General features: G+C 44.0%; 1 protein-coding gene across 2 annotated transcripts in view; it reads left to right on the plus strand.

Annotated features, from left to right (window-relative positions):
• Positions 1 to 3,194: 3,194 nt before the first annotated feature.
• Positions 3,195 to 12,903, plus strand: part of SQLE (squalene epoxidase) — a 24,558-nt gene continuing 14,849 nt past the window's right edge. Inside the window, exons 1-2 of one of the 2 annotated variants that reach the window (XM_025265482.2) lie at positions 3,195 to 5,084; positions 8,799 to 9,051. In XM_025265482.2, coding sequence (XP_025121267.1) covers positions 4,800 to 5,084; positions 8,799 to 9,051 — 538 coding nt within the window. In that variant the 5' untranslated portion in view covers positions 3,195 to 4,799. The remainder of the gene's footprint in view (positions 5,085 to 8,798; positions 9,052 to 12,903) is intronic. The other variant, XM_025265481.2, reaches the window with a different exon arrangement.

The raw sequence follows: 12,903 nt of genomic DNA on the forward strand, positions 1-12,903 counted from the left end.
ACCCTCCAGAGCAACATGTACTTCCCTTTTTTTGGATGCATATGACATTTTTAAGCCACCCCAAGGTGGCTCAGCATTAACGAATCCGCAGGCAAGGCATCCGGGGAGGCAAGTTCAGTCCCTGAGTCAGGAAGATCCCCTGGAAGAGGAAATGGCAATCCATTCCAATATTCCTGCCACAATAATCCCATGGATAGAGGAGCCTAGTGGGCTACAGTCCATGGGGTTGCCAAAGAGTCAGACATGACTGAGCATGCACACACGCCTGACATCTTTTGTTACGTTTGCTGCTATCATCGCCATTAAATCCTACGCTGTGCTCACCACTTTACTCACACCAAGCATAGTGCCTGGCACAATTTAGCTACTTGATACATATTTACTACATTGAATTGGCTTGACCTGTACTCTAATTATGGCTGTATGAGCTGTATTCAAGGAGAGAAAGAAGATGAAGACAAAATTCCAAGTTAATATAATTGGCTCCATCATTTGCAACTAGAATTTGCAAAAGATTACCTAAGTGCTGAGGGAATGCAGAACAGTTAAGTGAGTGGCCAAAGTCTTTTTGGACAAGGTGCACGGTGAGCAAGAAAGTTTTGATCTTATGTGTTACAAACCAAAACATTAGTGAAAAGGGAGTTGTTCAGTTTGGTACCAAAAAAAAAAAAAAAAAGATGAAGGAAAGGTTGTATTCAATACATTGAAAAATGTGTATTACACACCATGTGCAGAGAATACAACTGTGAATAAGACATGGTCCTTGCCTTAAGAGCTAAAGCTCTTGAAAAGCTGTAAGTCAGTAACTGCAATACCAATTAGTGACTCTTGTGACAAAGAGGTAATTATGAAAACTTGAAGAAAAAGAGATATTAATTAATTTGGGTCTTAAACAATGGATAATTGAAGAGAGGAGGAAAAGGCTTTTTCCTGCAATAAGAATAGCATTTGAAAAGGCAAAAGTGTAATAAGCCTGTCAGGCCAGATGGTGCCAACGGAGATTCCAGAGGTGATTAAGCAATGAAATGAAAAGACCAAGTGTGCTTTTTAAGGTTAACTAGATCTTTACCTTAAAATAAAGGAGAAAAAAATGCATTCTGGTCAAACATCCCTAGGTTCTTGAGCCAGACTTCCTGGGCTTGGTTTCAGGCTCTGCTTCCTATTAGCTGTGTGACACTTCTTTGTACCTCAGTTTGCTTGTTTGTAAAATAGAGTTAAAAATAGCACCTGCCTGATAGTGTGGTTGTGAGGACAAAATTAGGTACTATATGAAAAAAATTGTAGAATGCTGCCCAGACTGTAAAAGTGTCTCATTGTGATTACAGAAGTAGTATTACTTTCTGCCAGTCAAGGGATGATTTTGTCATATTTCATTGCCTTCGTCTCAGGCTTGAGTGACAGATTTTTGTTTCTGAATAAGTGCAGCCAGGCCAAGGACTTCCCAGGCAGCTCAGTGGTAGAGAACCTGCAGGTCAATGTAGGAGATGTGGCTTCGATCCCTGGGTCAGGAAGATCTCCTAGAGAAGGAAAGGGCAACCCACTCCAATATCTTGCCTGGGAAATCCCAAGGACAGAAGAGCCTGGTGGGCTGCAGTCCATGGGGTTGCAAAAGAGTTGGACACAACTTGGTGACTAAACAAGCAGCAGCAGTCAGGCCAAGATTCAAACATACCTAAGTGATGGTTATGTAACATTTAAGTTTGGAAAGCATGGGTATTCAGAATGTGCCCTATGCGAGGATCACAAATGCTCTTTTTGCCTTCAGGTTGGAAGTGGCTTTTGGACTGTACACATACCTATAAGGTGACTTTCAAAAGATTAATTAAAAATTACCTACTTTAAAAAATTTACCTACTTAATAAGGAAAAAAAATCCTCATGCTAATTTCTAATCAAGTAGCAATCATTCTGGTGATAACTATTTGCTTCTACAAGAGTCAGCTGACCAAGCCTTCTGTCATTTTAGCAATATAGGAACTCATAGTTACCAATAAGCAGTTAAGTGAAGAATTATTTTTAGGAAAGCAATCTCCCACATATTAAACTGATTTTCTTGAGTTCTTTCTAATTCGATGTGTCTTTCAAGCAGCTGAATTTGTTGATAGCAGGGAGGAATGTCAAGGAAAGTCTTGGTTTTATAACGGAAGAAAGGTAAAGTATATTTACCTTGTATATTTACTCTGATCATTCAAGAGTATTGGGGAAACAAGATTTGGAGACCAGGAGTTTAGCTTTTGGTTTCATCACTTATAAACTGTGATTTGGCCAAGCCACTTAACCTCTTTAAGTTTCATATTTGTTATTTTTAAAATCCAGGTAGTTTTGAGTGTCAAATGATGCCTGTGAAAGTGTTTTGACACATAATTATTTCATTAACAGATAAAACATATTTAGGTTGAAAAATGGTGACAAGTACTGTACTTGTATAAACTCAGCAAACTGCCAGGAACTTTAAATTTCATGAAGACATTGCCCTATCCCTTCAGAGATTTGACTTACTTTTGACTTGTTCAAGGTCCTGAGCCTGGTTAGTGGCAGCCAGAGTCTAGGTCTTCTGATTCCTAATCACCTAGTCTTTCCTACTACACTACTGTCATTCATCATTCATTCAATACAGCTTTATGGACGATAAATACAAAAATATTGTGCTAGTCGCTGTAGGTGATTCTGATTTATCAGACTCAGATTCTCCTCTCAAGGAACACAGAAACTAGTGGTAATAGCCATAAATGTATAGTCAGAAGCTGGAACGATAAGGTATGAATAAACTATTATGTGATCTGGTGAGGATCAGTGTACCCTTGGTAGAAGAGGTGACAATTCAATTCTGCTCCAAAAGGCAGAAAGGATTTGTACATAAGTCTTAGAGTTTAAAATATGCAGTCCAGGGTTACAGTAAGGTGAACAAAAGGCACTGGTCTTAGCCCTCAATAAATTCTAGGAAGTTTCAGTTTTTTTTTTTTTTTTTCGTAACAAGGTCCATCTTTCACCCGTGAATCTCGCAGACTTCTACTGTCCCTCTAGAATGCCTGTCCTGGACAAAATTCATGTAACTTGCCGGAAGGCCTTGCTTGATTCACTCCAGGCAGAGTGAAGGACTGCCTTCCGTTTCCATGGTTCCCTCCCCGCCCACCCACTTTTTCAGGGCACTTATGACACATCTCTGTTTATTTTACTTCTTTGACCCGCACCCTTCACCGTTTCTGACTTTGAGGAAAAAAAAAAAAAAAAGGCAGCGCGCATAAGTGTATCTTCAGCCTGGGTACAGTGACAAAGTGCACAGTTGCCTGACAATTTGGGGTAAAGGAACACCTGGCATATCCTCTTTCTTCCTCTGCCAGACGCCTGCCCACACCTTCTTGCAGATTCAGCCGTGAACGTCACGTTCTCCACGCACCTGTAGCTTTTTCTACCGCCCCCTAGGCATGTAGGCATTGGCCAGAAAGGCTGTGCCTGATTCCTCTCTATGACACCTGGGCCCGGCACTTAGCGACCCGTCCACAGAGGGGCCAGAAGAATGACTTGCCGAGGCCGCGAAAGCACCGCGGGGTTTCCTCGGAACCAGCTCCACCTCTTTCTGGGTAGGATCCCAGCGGCTGGGCCCGTGACACTCAGGGCATGACGCCCACCAGCCCCACTCCCTCCAGAGCCAGCCAGTGCTTTCTCATCCGCCCATCCGGCGGCAGGCGCCCATCCCCACGCCCCCACCCGACACCACGCAACCTCGTCCTAGCGCCTCTCTGGGCGTCACCGCGCGAGCCGCGCCGCCTGCGATTGGCCAAACACGGCATAGCGCCATCTCGGCCTACAAGCGGTGCTCGCCCTCATTGGCTGGTGGCGGCAGGGGGCGGTGACGGTGGGCGGAGCCCCGCCCTCTGGTCCCTCGCCGGGGTCAAGCCCAAACGCCGGCGAGGCTCACGCGGCCGGGCGACTAACTAGGCGCCCGGCGGTTACTCTGGTTACTGCGGAAGCGCTGCGCTGGGAGGGCTGCCGCCGCCCGCGAGGGATGCTGGTGATGAGTCGGTCGGGAGCCGCCGCCGCAGCTGCTCTCTGAGGGGGGAGCGCCCTGGAAAGTGCCGTTCAGCTGGGTGAAGGTTCGGGGACCGGTCCCTCGGGAGCCGCAGGGAGGAGGAAGTCTGGAGGTGGGGGCTACGCTTCCCAGTCCTGGAGCCGCAGTCTCGAGTCCGAGGCCATCTTTGGTGGGAGAAGGCTGCCCCGTCCGACGTTTCCCTCTGAGCGTGGAGGTCCCGGGCAAGAGAAGGAGCTTTCTCCGCGCTGTCTCAGCCCTCGAGCTTTCCGACCCGGTGAGGCCGCAGTTCCCCAGCGCAAGATATTTCTTTGATGTTTGTCTCCCTGTTGCTCTTCCAGAAGGACACCTGCTGCTAGTGAGCGAAAGAGCAGTTTCACTGCACAACAAGCCAACAACAAAATTTAATACATTATCAGGAATTAACCCCCCAGGACCCCCAGCCCTCCCAGCACCCCCACCCCCCATAGGTGGATTGCGTGAAAGGGGAGAGTCTGATCGGGAGCTGTTGGAGATTGTTAAATACTCTTCTTTAAATCCTGGAGAACGTTCCCGTCTTCACGTACTTTTATACCAACTTTATATGATTTTGTAAATTCCTCTGATTTGAATTGTAATCTCGTGACGGTGTTTCCTGGACTTTAGCCGTTCCCCCGCGCTCCTTTTTGGCAACACATTTTGGGGAGAGCATCTAAACACCAAAACCCTACCAGGGGAAAAAAAAAAAGGATCTCCTGACGTTGATCCGGAGTCACCGAAGAAGCCTTTAAACCATGTGGACTTTTCTTGGCATCGCCACTTTCACCTATTTTTATAAGAAATGCGGAGACTTCGTCTCTCTGGCCAACAAGGAGCTGTTGCTATGCGTGCTGGTGTTCCTGTCGCTGGGGCTCGTGCTGTCTTATCGCTACCGGAGCGGGGCCCTCCTCGGGCGCCGGCAGAGCGGCTCCCAGTTGGCGGGCTTCTCCTATATTCTGTCAGCCTTGCCTTTCATTGGCTTCTTTTGGGCCAAGTCCCCCGCTGGATCAGAAAATAAAGAGCAGCTGGGGTCTAGGAGGGTAGGTTGAATTCGAAGTGGGCACATGTATGAGTGTCTTGTATTAAAATTAGGACTGCGATCACCCAGATGTAAATACGGTAATTTAAAGGGTGAAAGGCTGCAAGTTAGATATTCTGGTACGAATTCTGACATAGATGGTTTTGGTATTTTTGTTTTGTTTAAGCTCTTGACTGTTCTTGACCACATCCTTGGCTCTCTTAGAAATGATGGAAAACCTTTGTTTCATTTAGTGTTGGTGCGGAGCTAAACGAACTGGGTTTGATTAAGGAAAGGTGAAATGTTCAAGTCAGTAGGACTGAATCTCTCTGTGATGGAAAAATAGTTTTATTTAAATCCTTTGGTAAGGATTGTGTTTGAACCTGGGAAGAAAGAAGAAAGCTGCTGCAGGTAAGCCCGTTGCTAATAAGAAGGGACAGCTGCCTGGGGAAAGTCACAGAACAGCTGGAAGAACTGGCAGAGTAAAAATGTTCAGTGTTTTAAAGTCTTAGGCAAAACACCCTCCTCTCCCCACATTAGTGGAGCCTTGAGTAAATCAGTGTCCTAGGTTAGGTGAATAATTAATGTTTGGTCCCTGCAGAGACAGTAGAGGAGGACAATGGTGAGAGATATGAGAGGGGGAAAAGATAGTTGAGGCCAGAATATTTAGGGCCTGTTGGCCTTGGGTGTTTATACTTTTCCCCAAGAGCACTGGAGTATTAAAGTATGCCAGTAGTGATATTTGATTTTTACTTGTTATTTATTTATTATTTTTTTAAGTCTTTATCCAATTTGTTACAATATTGCTTCCATATTGTGTTCTGGTTTTGGTCACGAGGCATGTGGAATTTAGTTCCCCGACCAGGGATCAAACCCACAGCCCCTGCATCGGAAGGCGAAGTCTTAACCGCTGTACTGCCAGGAAAGTCCCTGACTTTCACTTTTTACAAAGAACATTCTAGTTTCTGTGTGGAGAATGGATTGTAGGAGGCTAAGAATGGAAGCAGGGATGTGTGCTGAGAGACTCTTGCAGTAGGCCAAGTAAGGGATGCTGGTGACTTGACGTGAGTGAGCGTGGCCTACACAGTCATTCACTCCTTCAGGGTTGCGGAGCCATACAGATCAACACAGTTTAAGACGAGAGGGGGTTTAGTTTAGAAGTTTTGCTCCACCACTGCTGACTGTGAGACTGGGCAAGTTACTAACTTTCTGGAAGAATCAGTTACCTCTTCTGTTAGGTGGAAACGGCACTAACCTTGCTGGTAGGTAGCGAATTGATTGATTTAATGTTTGCAAAATGCCTGGTACATAACTGACTGGTAAATAGTAGTTATTCGTATTAGTCTCCATCTGTTAGGAACCTTTGGAATGGTGCTAAATTCAGTGATGGGGTAGGTGTGGGTTGGAGGAATGGGAGGGTAAGGGAATCTTTAATCTTCAGTTTGAAGTCTTTGCTACTGTTACCTGAGATGATGTTCCTCAGGGCCACTGAGCACTAGTCCAGGAGGTTGGAATGCCATCATACTGAAGAGTAATTTGGCGGTTGGAAGTTGAATTACAGCAGTCAGTATTGGTTCCATTTTGCAAACACCCCAGGCTCTCTGCTTGTTTCCTTAATTCCTGGGAGTCGGTAGACTGTATTAAGTTCCCATTAGTGCTTCATCTACTGACCAGGCTCTGAAAGGCAACTTGCTCCAAAGTCCTCCTTCCAGGATTGTGTATGTGTGTTTGGAAAGGCTAATAAATGATGGCTAAAATGACAAGTGAAAGTGGCTCAGGTGTGTCTCTTTCTGACTCCGTGGACTGTAGCCCTGCAGGCTCTTCTGTCCAGGGATTCTCCAGGTAAGAATACTGGAGTGAGTTGACATTTCCTTCTCCAGGGGGTCTTCCTAACCCAGGGATCAAATCTGGGTCTTCTGCATTGCATGTAGATTCTTTACCATCTGAGCCACCAAAATGACAGAAGGGGTTTTCAATATAGTCAGTTGTTCTGGCTATTAATACTGAAATAGTAGGTTCTGTTGTGAAAATGTAATTTTTCTAAGAGAAATGATTAAAAAAGAAAACAGTGGACAGGGCCCAGGTCATTGTAGAGGCCAGATGAATATTAGATCACAGAGGTTTAAAATTCTAAAGGATTTTAGGTTTTCTCTCCTTCCTTTTTGCCTGACAAAAATGTTTGTTCTTATTCCTAAACTGTAGGGCCACTTGTTTGACCAAGTTCCCTTAACAGTATCAGAATGGGGGAAAAAGGAAGGTAAATGTGTTCTTCCTTTTGGACGACAGAGGATGAGGTAGTTAGATGACATCACCGACTCTATGGACATGGGTTTGAGTAAGCTCCGAGAGTTGGCAATGGACAGGGAAGCCTGGCGTGCTACAGTCCCTGGGGTCACATGACTGAGCAACTGAACTGAACAGAACTTTTTGCCTGAGGGCTTTCCTGATAGCTCAATTGGACATGACTGAGTAACTTTCACTTTTTTGCTTGAGGTCTTTTATTAAAACCCTTTCAAAATGACATTTAACCTTATCTTAATTGTTAAGGTCAGAGAACCCCAGGAAGATGGTTCCTTGCAACTCTGTGTATGAATGTATTCATATTTGTGACTCCACATACCAACAAAAAATGCTTACTTATTATAATACTGAATTATTCATTAAAAAAAAAAACTGTAATAGGTACTGTTATACTCAATGGGCATAAATCTCTCAAAACAGCCCTTTTTCATCTTGTAATCAAAGGTATGGTTTTTACTGTCAGCCCAACCAGTGATAGCTTTAATGTTTGTTCTTATTCTTAAACTGGAGGGTCACTTGTTTGACCAAGTTCCTTTAAGAGTATCAGGATGCGGGAAAAGGAAGGTAAATATGTTCTTATATGTCAAGGACTAAAACTGAGAACAGGTTGAACTCCAAGGGACAGAATGAGTTATTCTCTTGGAATTGTAAGGTATGTATTCTCAATTAATAGATCCCTGTTCAGAATTTGACAGTCTTTTTGTTATATAAACAGTGATTTTAGATTAAGATAGATTTTTCAGATGAAAATCAAGAGGGAGAAAATGAAGACAAATAGTGGAAATATCTAAAGGGTGCATGAAATCATATCAGAAGCTGTACATGATTTGTATCTGGTGGATGCTCAGTATGTATATGAAGAATTGAGTAAATAGGGTAGAATTTTGCCTGTAAGACTTAGAAGTCCCTTGTAACCATATCTTATAATTGGCCTATTGTATATTTCTTAATATGTGACAGCATTTTCTAAATATATTTGGAAGATGGAACATAAGTTTAATTTTACTGGGGTATTGTTATCCATTTTTGTTTAACCAGTATTTAGATATTATTGTTTTTTATATATGATCTGGATTTAAAAACATAACTGTTCATTTGGTTTGATAATATTTAGGGTATGTGAAGTGAAGTCGCTCAGTTGTGTCTGACTCTTTGTGACCCTGTAGACTGTAGCCTACCAGGCTCCTCTGTCCATGGGATTTCCCAGGCAAGAATACTGGAGTGGGTTGCCATTTCCTTCTCCGGGGGATCTTCCCGACCCAGGGATCGAACCCGGGTCTCCCGCATTGGAGGCAGACACTTTAACCTCTGAGCCACCAGGGAAGCAAGCCCATTTAGTTTTTACCTAAGATGCAAGTGTTCACTGTGCCTGTATAGTAGTAGTATGATTTAAAGACAACAAATGTGACTACATAATTCATTTTTTTTTTAACAGTGCAAAAAAGGGACCAGTATTTCAGAAACAACCTTAATAGGAACAGCTGCCTCTACACTGACCTCTTCTCAAAATGATCCAGAAGTTATCATCGTGGGATCTGGCGTCCTCGGCTCTGCTTTGGCCGCAGTGCTTTCCAGAGATGGAAGAAAGGTGACGGTAATTGAGAGAGATTTAAAAGAGCCTGACCGTATCCTTGGAGAATTTCTGCAGCCAGGTGGTTATTATGTCCTGAAAGACCTTGGTCTTGAAGGTAGGTTCATAGTGATTTTTAGGAGTTAATGTGGCATAAGCAAGCACTCTGCTATGACTGGTAAAAGAGTATTCCATTTTATCTTCATGTATAAAGGTTACACATTTATCAACAAATTTGCATGAAAATGAAGGCAAAGGAGAGGATAAGCATGAGGAAACATGAAGTAGCCTTTGTGAGATAAAAATGGCTAAAAAATTGTAATGGTCAAAGTTGAAGACTGGAAAACTTCAACTTGGAATGAGGAATGAAATTTAGTGAAAGGTGAATGAACTATCATTTGTAGAGTGCATGTGATGTATCTGTGATGTATCCTTTTATTTAAGGATCATTCATCCATTAATCCAGTGCTTTTTAAATACTCTTCATTTAGGAAGTATTTTTGCTGTTTGCTTTGTATGAGGTGCTATACTGGGTGCCAAGGATAAACTGGCGAATAAGATCAGTGATCCTGTCTTGGGGTTCAGAGTGCTAAATAGGTCTGGAAATTGAGAGAGAGCTTGCTTGGCATTTAGGGTGGGCATGATGTAGTAATTACCAGCATTGATTCTGGCACTAGATTGCCTGGGTTTGAATACAGCTTAGGCACTTAAAAAGCTGTGTGATCTTGGATAAATTACTTAACCACCTGTGTGTTAAGTTTGTTGCTGTTGTTTAGTCTTTAAATCTGACTGTTCGTGCATGGACTGTAGCTCACCAGGCTCCTCTGTCCATGGGATTTCCCAGGCGAGAGTCCTAGAGTGAGTTGCCATTTCCTCCTCTAGGGGATCTTCCTGACCCAGGACAGAACATGTGTCTCCCGCTTTGGCAGGTAGATTCTTTACCTCTGAGCCACCAGGGAAATCTCTGTATTAGTTACTCATCTGTAAAAGAGGCACATTTAGAGTCCTTGACTCTATTAAGGTTATTAAGAGGATTAATTGAATTCAAGCATAAAGATAAAGCAGTCAGAACAATTCCTGGTATGTAGTAAGCACTATGTAAATGTTTGCTATTTTATTCAGTGTACTGAAGAGGAGACCAGTGTAGTCAGAAAGTATTGGGTAATGGGGAAAGGAGTGGGACTTGAGATTGAGATTGGAGAGTTAGGCAGCTGCTGGTCCTGCAGGACTTTGAAGGCAGTGGAAGAGGAGTATGACAGGATCCTGTTTATGCCTCTAAAGGCTTCAGAACTTGAGAGCTCTTCCAATGATGAACACTTCTTTTATCCCGACTCAGTACCTACGTGTGTGCCTGCTCAGACACGTCCAACTCTTTGCGACACTGTGGACTGTAGCCCGCCAGGCTTCTATGTCTATGGGATGCTCCAGGCAAGAATACTAGAGTGGGTTGCCGTTTCCTGTTCCAAGGGATCTTCCTGACCCAGGGATTGAACCCATGTCTCCTGTATTGCAGGAGGATTCTTTACCCAGTGAGCCATCTGAGAAGCTGCTCAGTACCTACATACATTCCTAAATCTGAGATTTATTTTACTTTTTAAATACTTGCATGATTTGACTCAAGTCTGCAATTCGCAGCTTGAAATTTCATTTCACAGTTTACCATTGAATCACATTCTGCACTTCAGTTCAGTCGCTCAGTCGTGTCCAACTTTTTACGACCCCATGAACCGCGGCATGCCAGGCCTCCCTGTCCATCACCAACTCCTGGAGTTCACCCAAACCCATGTCCATTGTGTCAGTGATGCCATCCAACCATCTCATCCTCTGTCATCCCCTTCTCCTCCTGCCCTCAATGTTTCCCAGCATCAGGGTCTTTTCAAATGAGTCAGCTCTCTGCATCAGGTGGCCAAAGTATTGGAGTTTCAGCTTCAACATCAGTCCCTCCAATGAACACCCAGGACTGATCTCCTTTAGGATGGACTGGTTGGATCTCCTTGCAGTCCAAGGGACTCTCAAGAGTCTTCTCCAACACCACAGTTCAAAAATGTCAATTCTTTGGCACTCAGCTTTCTTTACAGTCCAACTCTCACATCCATACATGACTACTGGAAAAACCATAGCCTTGACGAGACAGACCTTTGTTGGGAAAGTAATGTCTCTGGTTTTTAATATGCTGTCTACTGCTGTTGCTAAGTCGCTTCAGTGGTGTCTGACTCTGTGTGACCCCACAGACAGCAGCCCACCAGGCTCCCCCGTCCCTGGGATTCTCCAGGCAAGAACACTGGAGAATGTTGCCATTTCCTTCTCTAGCGAGAGCTTATTGCCAAGTCCAAATGGCATATGATGGTGGTTTGGACTAACACGTTAGCAGAGCATGTAAAGAGAAGTGGACAGGTTCGTGACCAAATAAAGAGACAGGAATGGCTTGACTTAGTAAAGGATTGGTGTGAGGTATGAGAAGACAGGGTATTAAAAAATGATTCTTAACGTTTTGATTTGAACAGCTGGTAGATGCAATGCCATTTGCTGATAAGAAAACCTGGAGAGGATCAGCTCTGGGAGGAAGTTGGGGGACCCATGGAGATAGACAAGTGGACTATTTAGTTGAGAATATTAATCTCAAGTGCAGAGGAGTGAGTGCTTTGAGCGGCTGGGGTAGGTATTTCAGAGATGTCAGCATGTTTGTAGTGCTTAAAAGCCACAGCAGTGATGGAGACCAGCTGAGAGTGTGCAGAGAAAAAAGAGAAGACAGAATAAACCAAGTCCTGGGAAACTGACATTTAGAATTTGGGTGGAAGAAGAGAAGCTTGCTGGAGGACTGAGAAGGAGCCTGTAAAATGACAGGAAAGAGCCAGGAGCGTTTGGTGTCCTTAATCCAACAGAGGAAAGTGTTTCTCACAGGAGGGGATGGGTACATATCCAGAAAGGAAAGCAGCCATATCATGGTTTGCTAATGAAGGGTCAGGTCGGAACAGTGCATAGAAAGTGCCATGGGATTCGGCCATTTGGAGGTTGCCATGAGACTGACAAGGTGTTTCGGTGGAGATGTGTAGACGAAACCTGGACTGAAGTGAATGGGAGATGAAAAAACTTGAGGATAGCAAACTACTCTCCAGGAGTTTTTCTCTAACAGAAAACAGAAACAGGGCAGAGGTGACGTGTAGGTGCGAGGGTACAGGAGGGGTGTTTCGGCACTAGATAGAGCATGTCCGTGGGGTAGGAGAAGATCAGGCTGGCGGGGAGGTGACTAAAGGGGCGACATTCACTCTTTCATTTAACATATTTATCAAGCATTGGCTATATTGTAAGTACTGTTCTAGGTGCCGAGGCTACAGAAGTGAATAAAACAGGTTCCAGCCCTCACAGAGCATACATTCTAGGTGCTCGTGTAGAAGATGGTGATAAAAGATGAATAAATAAAATTTAGAGGCTATATTATGGTTATAAGCCCTTCAGAGAAGACTCAGAAAAGAGAGACAGGGAGTGTACTTCTAAATGATGCAGCGGGTAGGGGAAGGGAAAGCCTTACTGAGAAGGTGATGTTTAAGGGAAGGGGAAGGAGAGCCCTAGGGCTGTGTGGAGGCAGAGAAGCTCTTTCCAGGCAGAGAGAGCATCATGGGCTGAAGCCTGATGGGGAGGAGTGAGCCTGTGGCCTCTTTGAAGAGCAGGAAAGGAGAATTGTGTTGAATTGAGTGGTTTGAATTAGAGAAAAGGTCAGATGGAGAATGGAGACTGGATTCCCTGGTGGCCCACTATATGGATTAGATTTTTATTCCAAAGGGAAGCCATTGGAGAATTTCAAGAAGAGGAAGTTACTAGATTTCACCTCTTAGAAGTATGATTAGAAGTATCAATTTAATGTATTCTTGTTAATGTGTAGAAGAAAAAGACTAGATCATGAAGTGGCAAGTCAGAAGCAGGGAGACCTGTTAGGAAGTTATTGCGGAAACTGAGAGTTGATGGCTTGGAC

The sequence above is a fragment of the Bubalus bubalis genome, chromosome 15, assembly GCF_019923935.1.
Source record: "Bubalus bubalis isolate 160015118507 breed Murrah chromosome 15, NDDB_SH_1, whole genome shotgun sequence".
Classification (NCBI taxonomy): domain Eukaryota; kingdom Metazoa; phylum Chordata; class Mammalia; order Artiodactyla; family Bovidae; genus Bubalus; species Bubalus bubalis.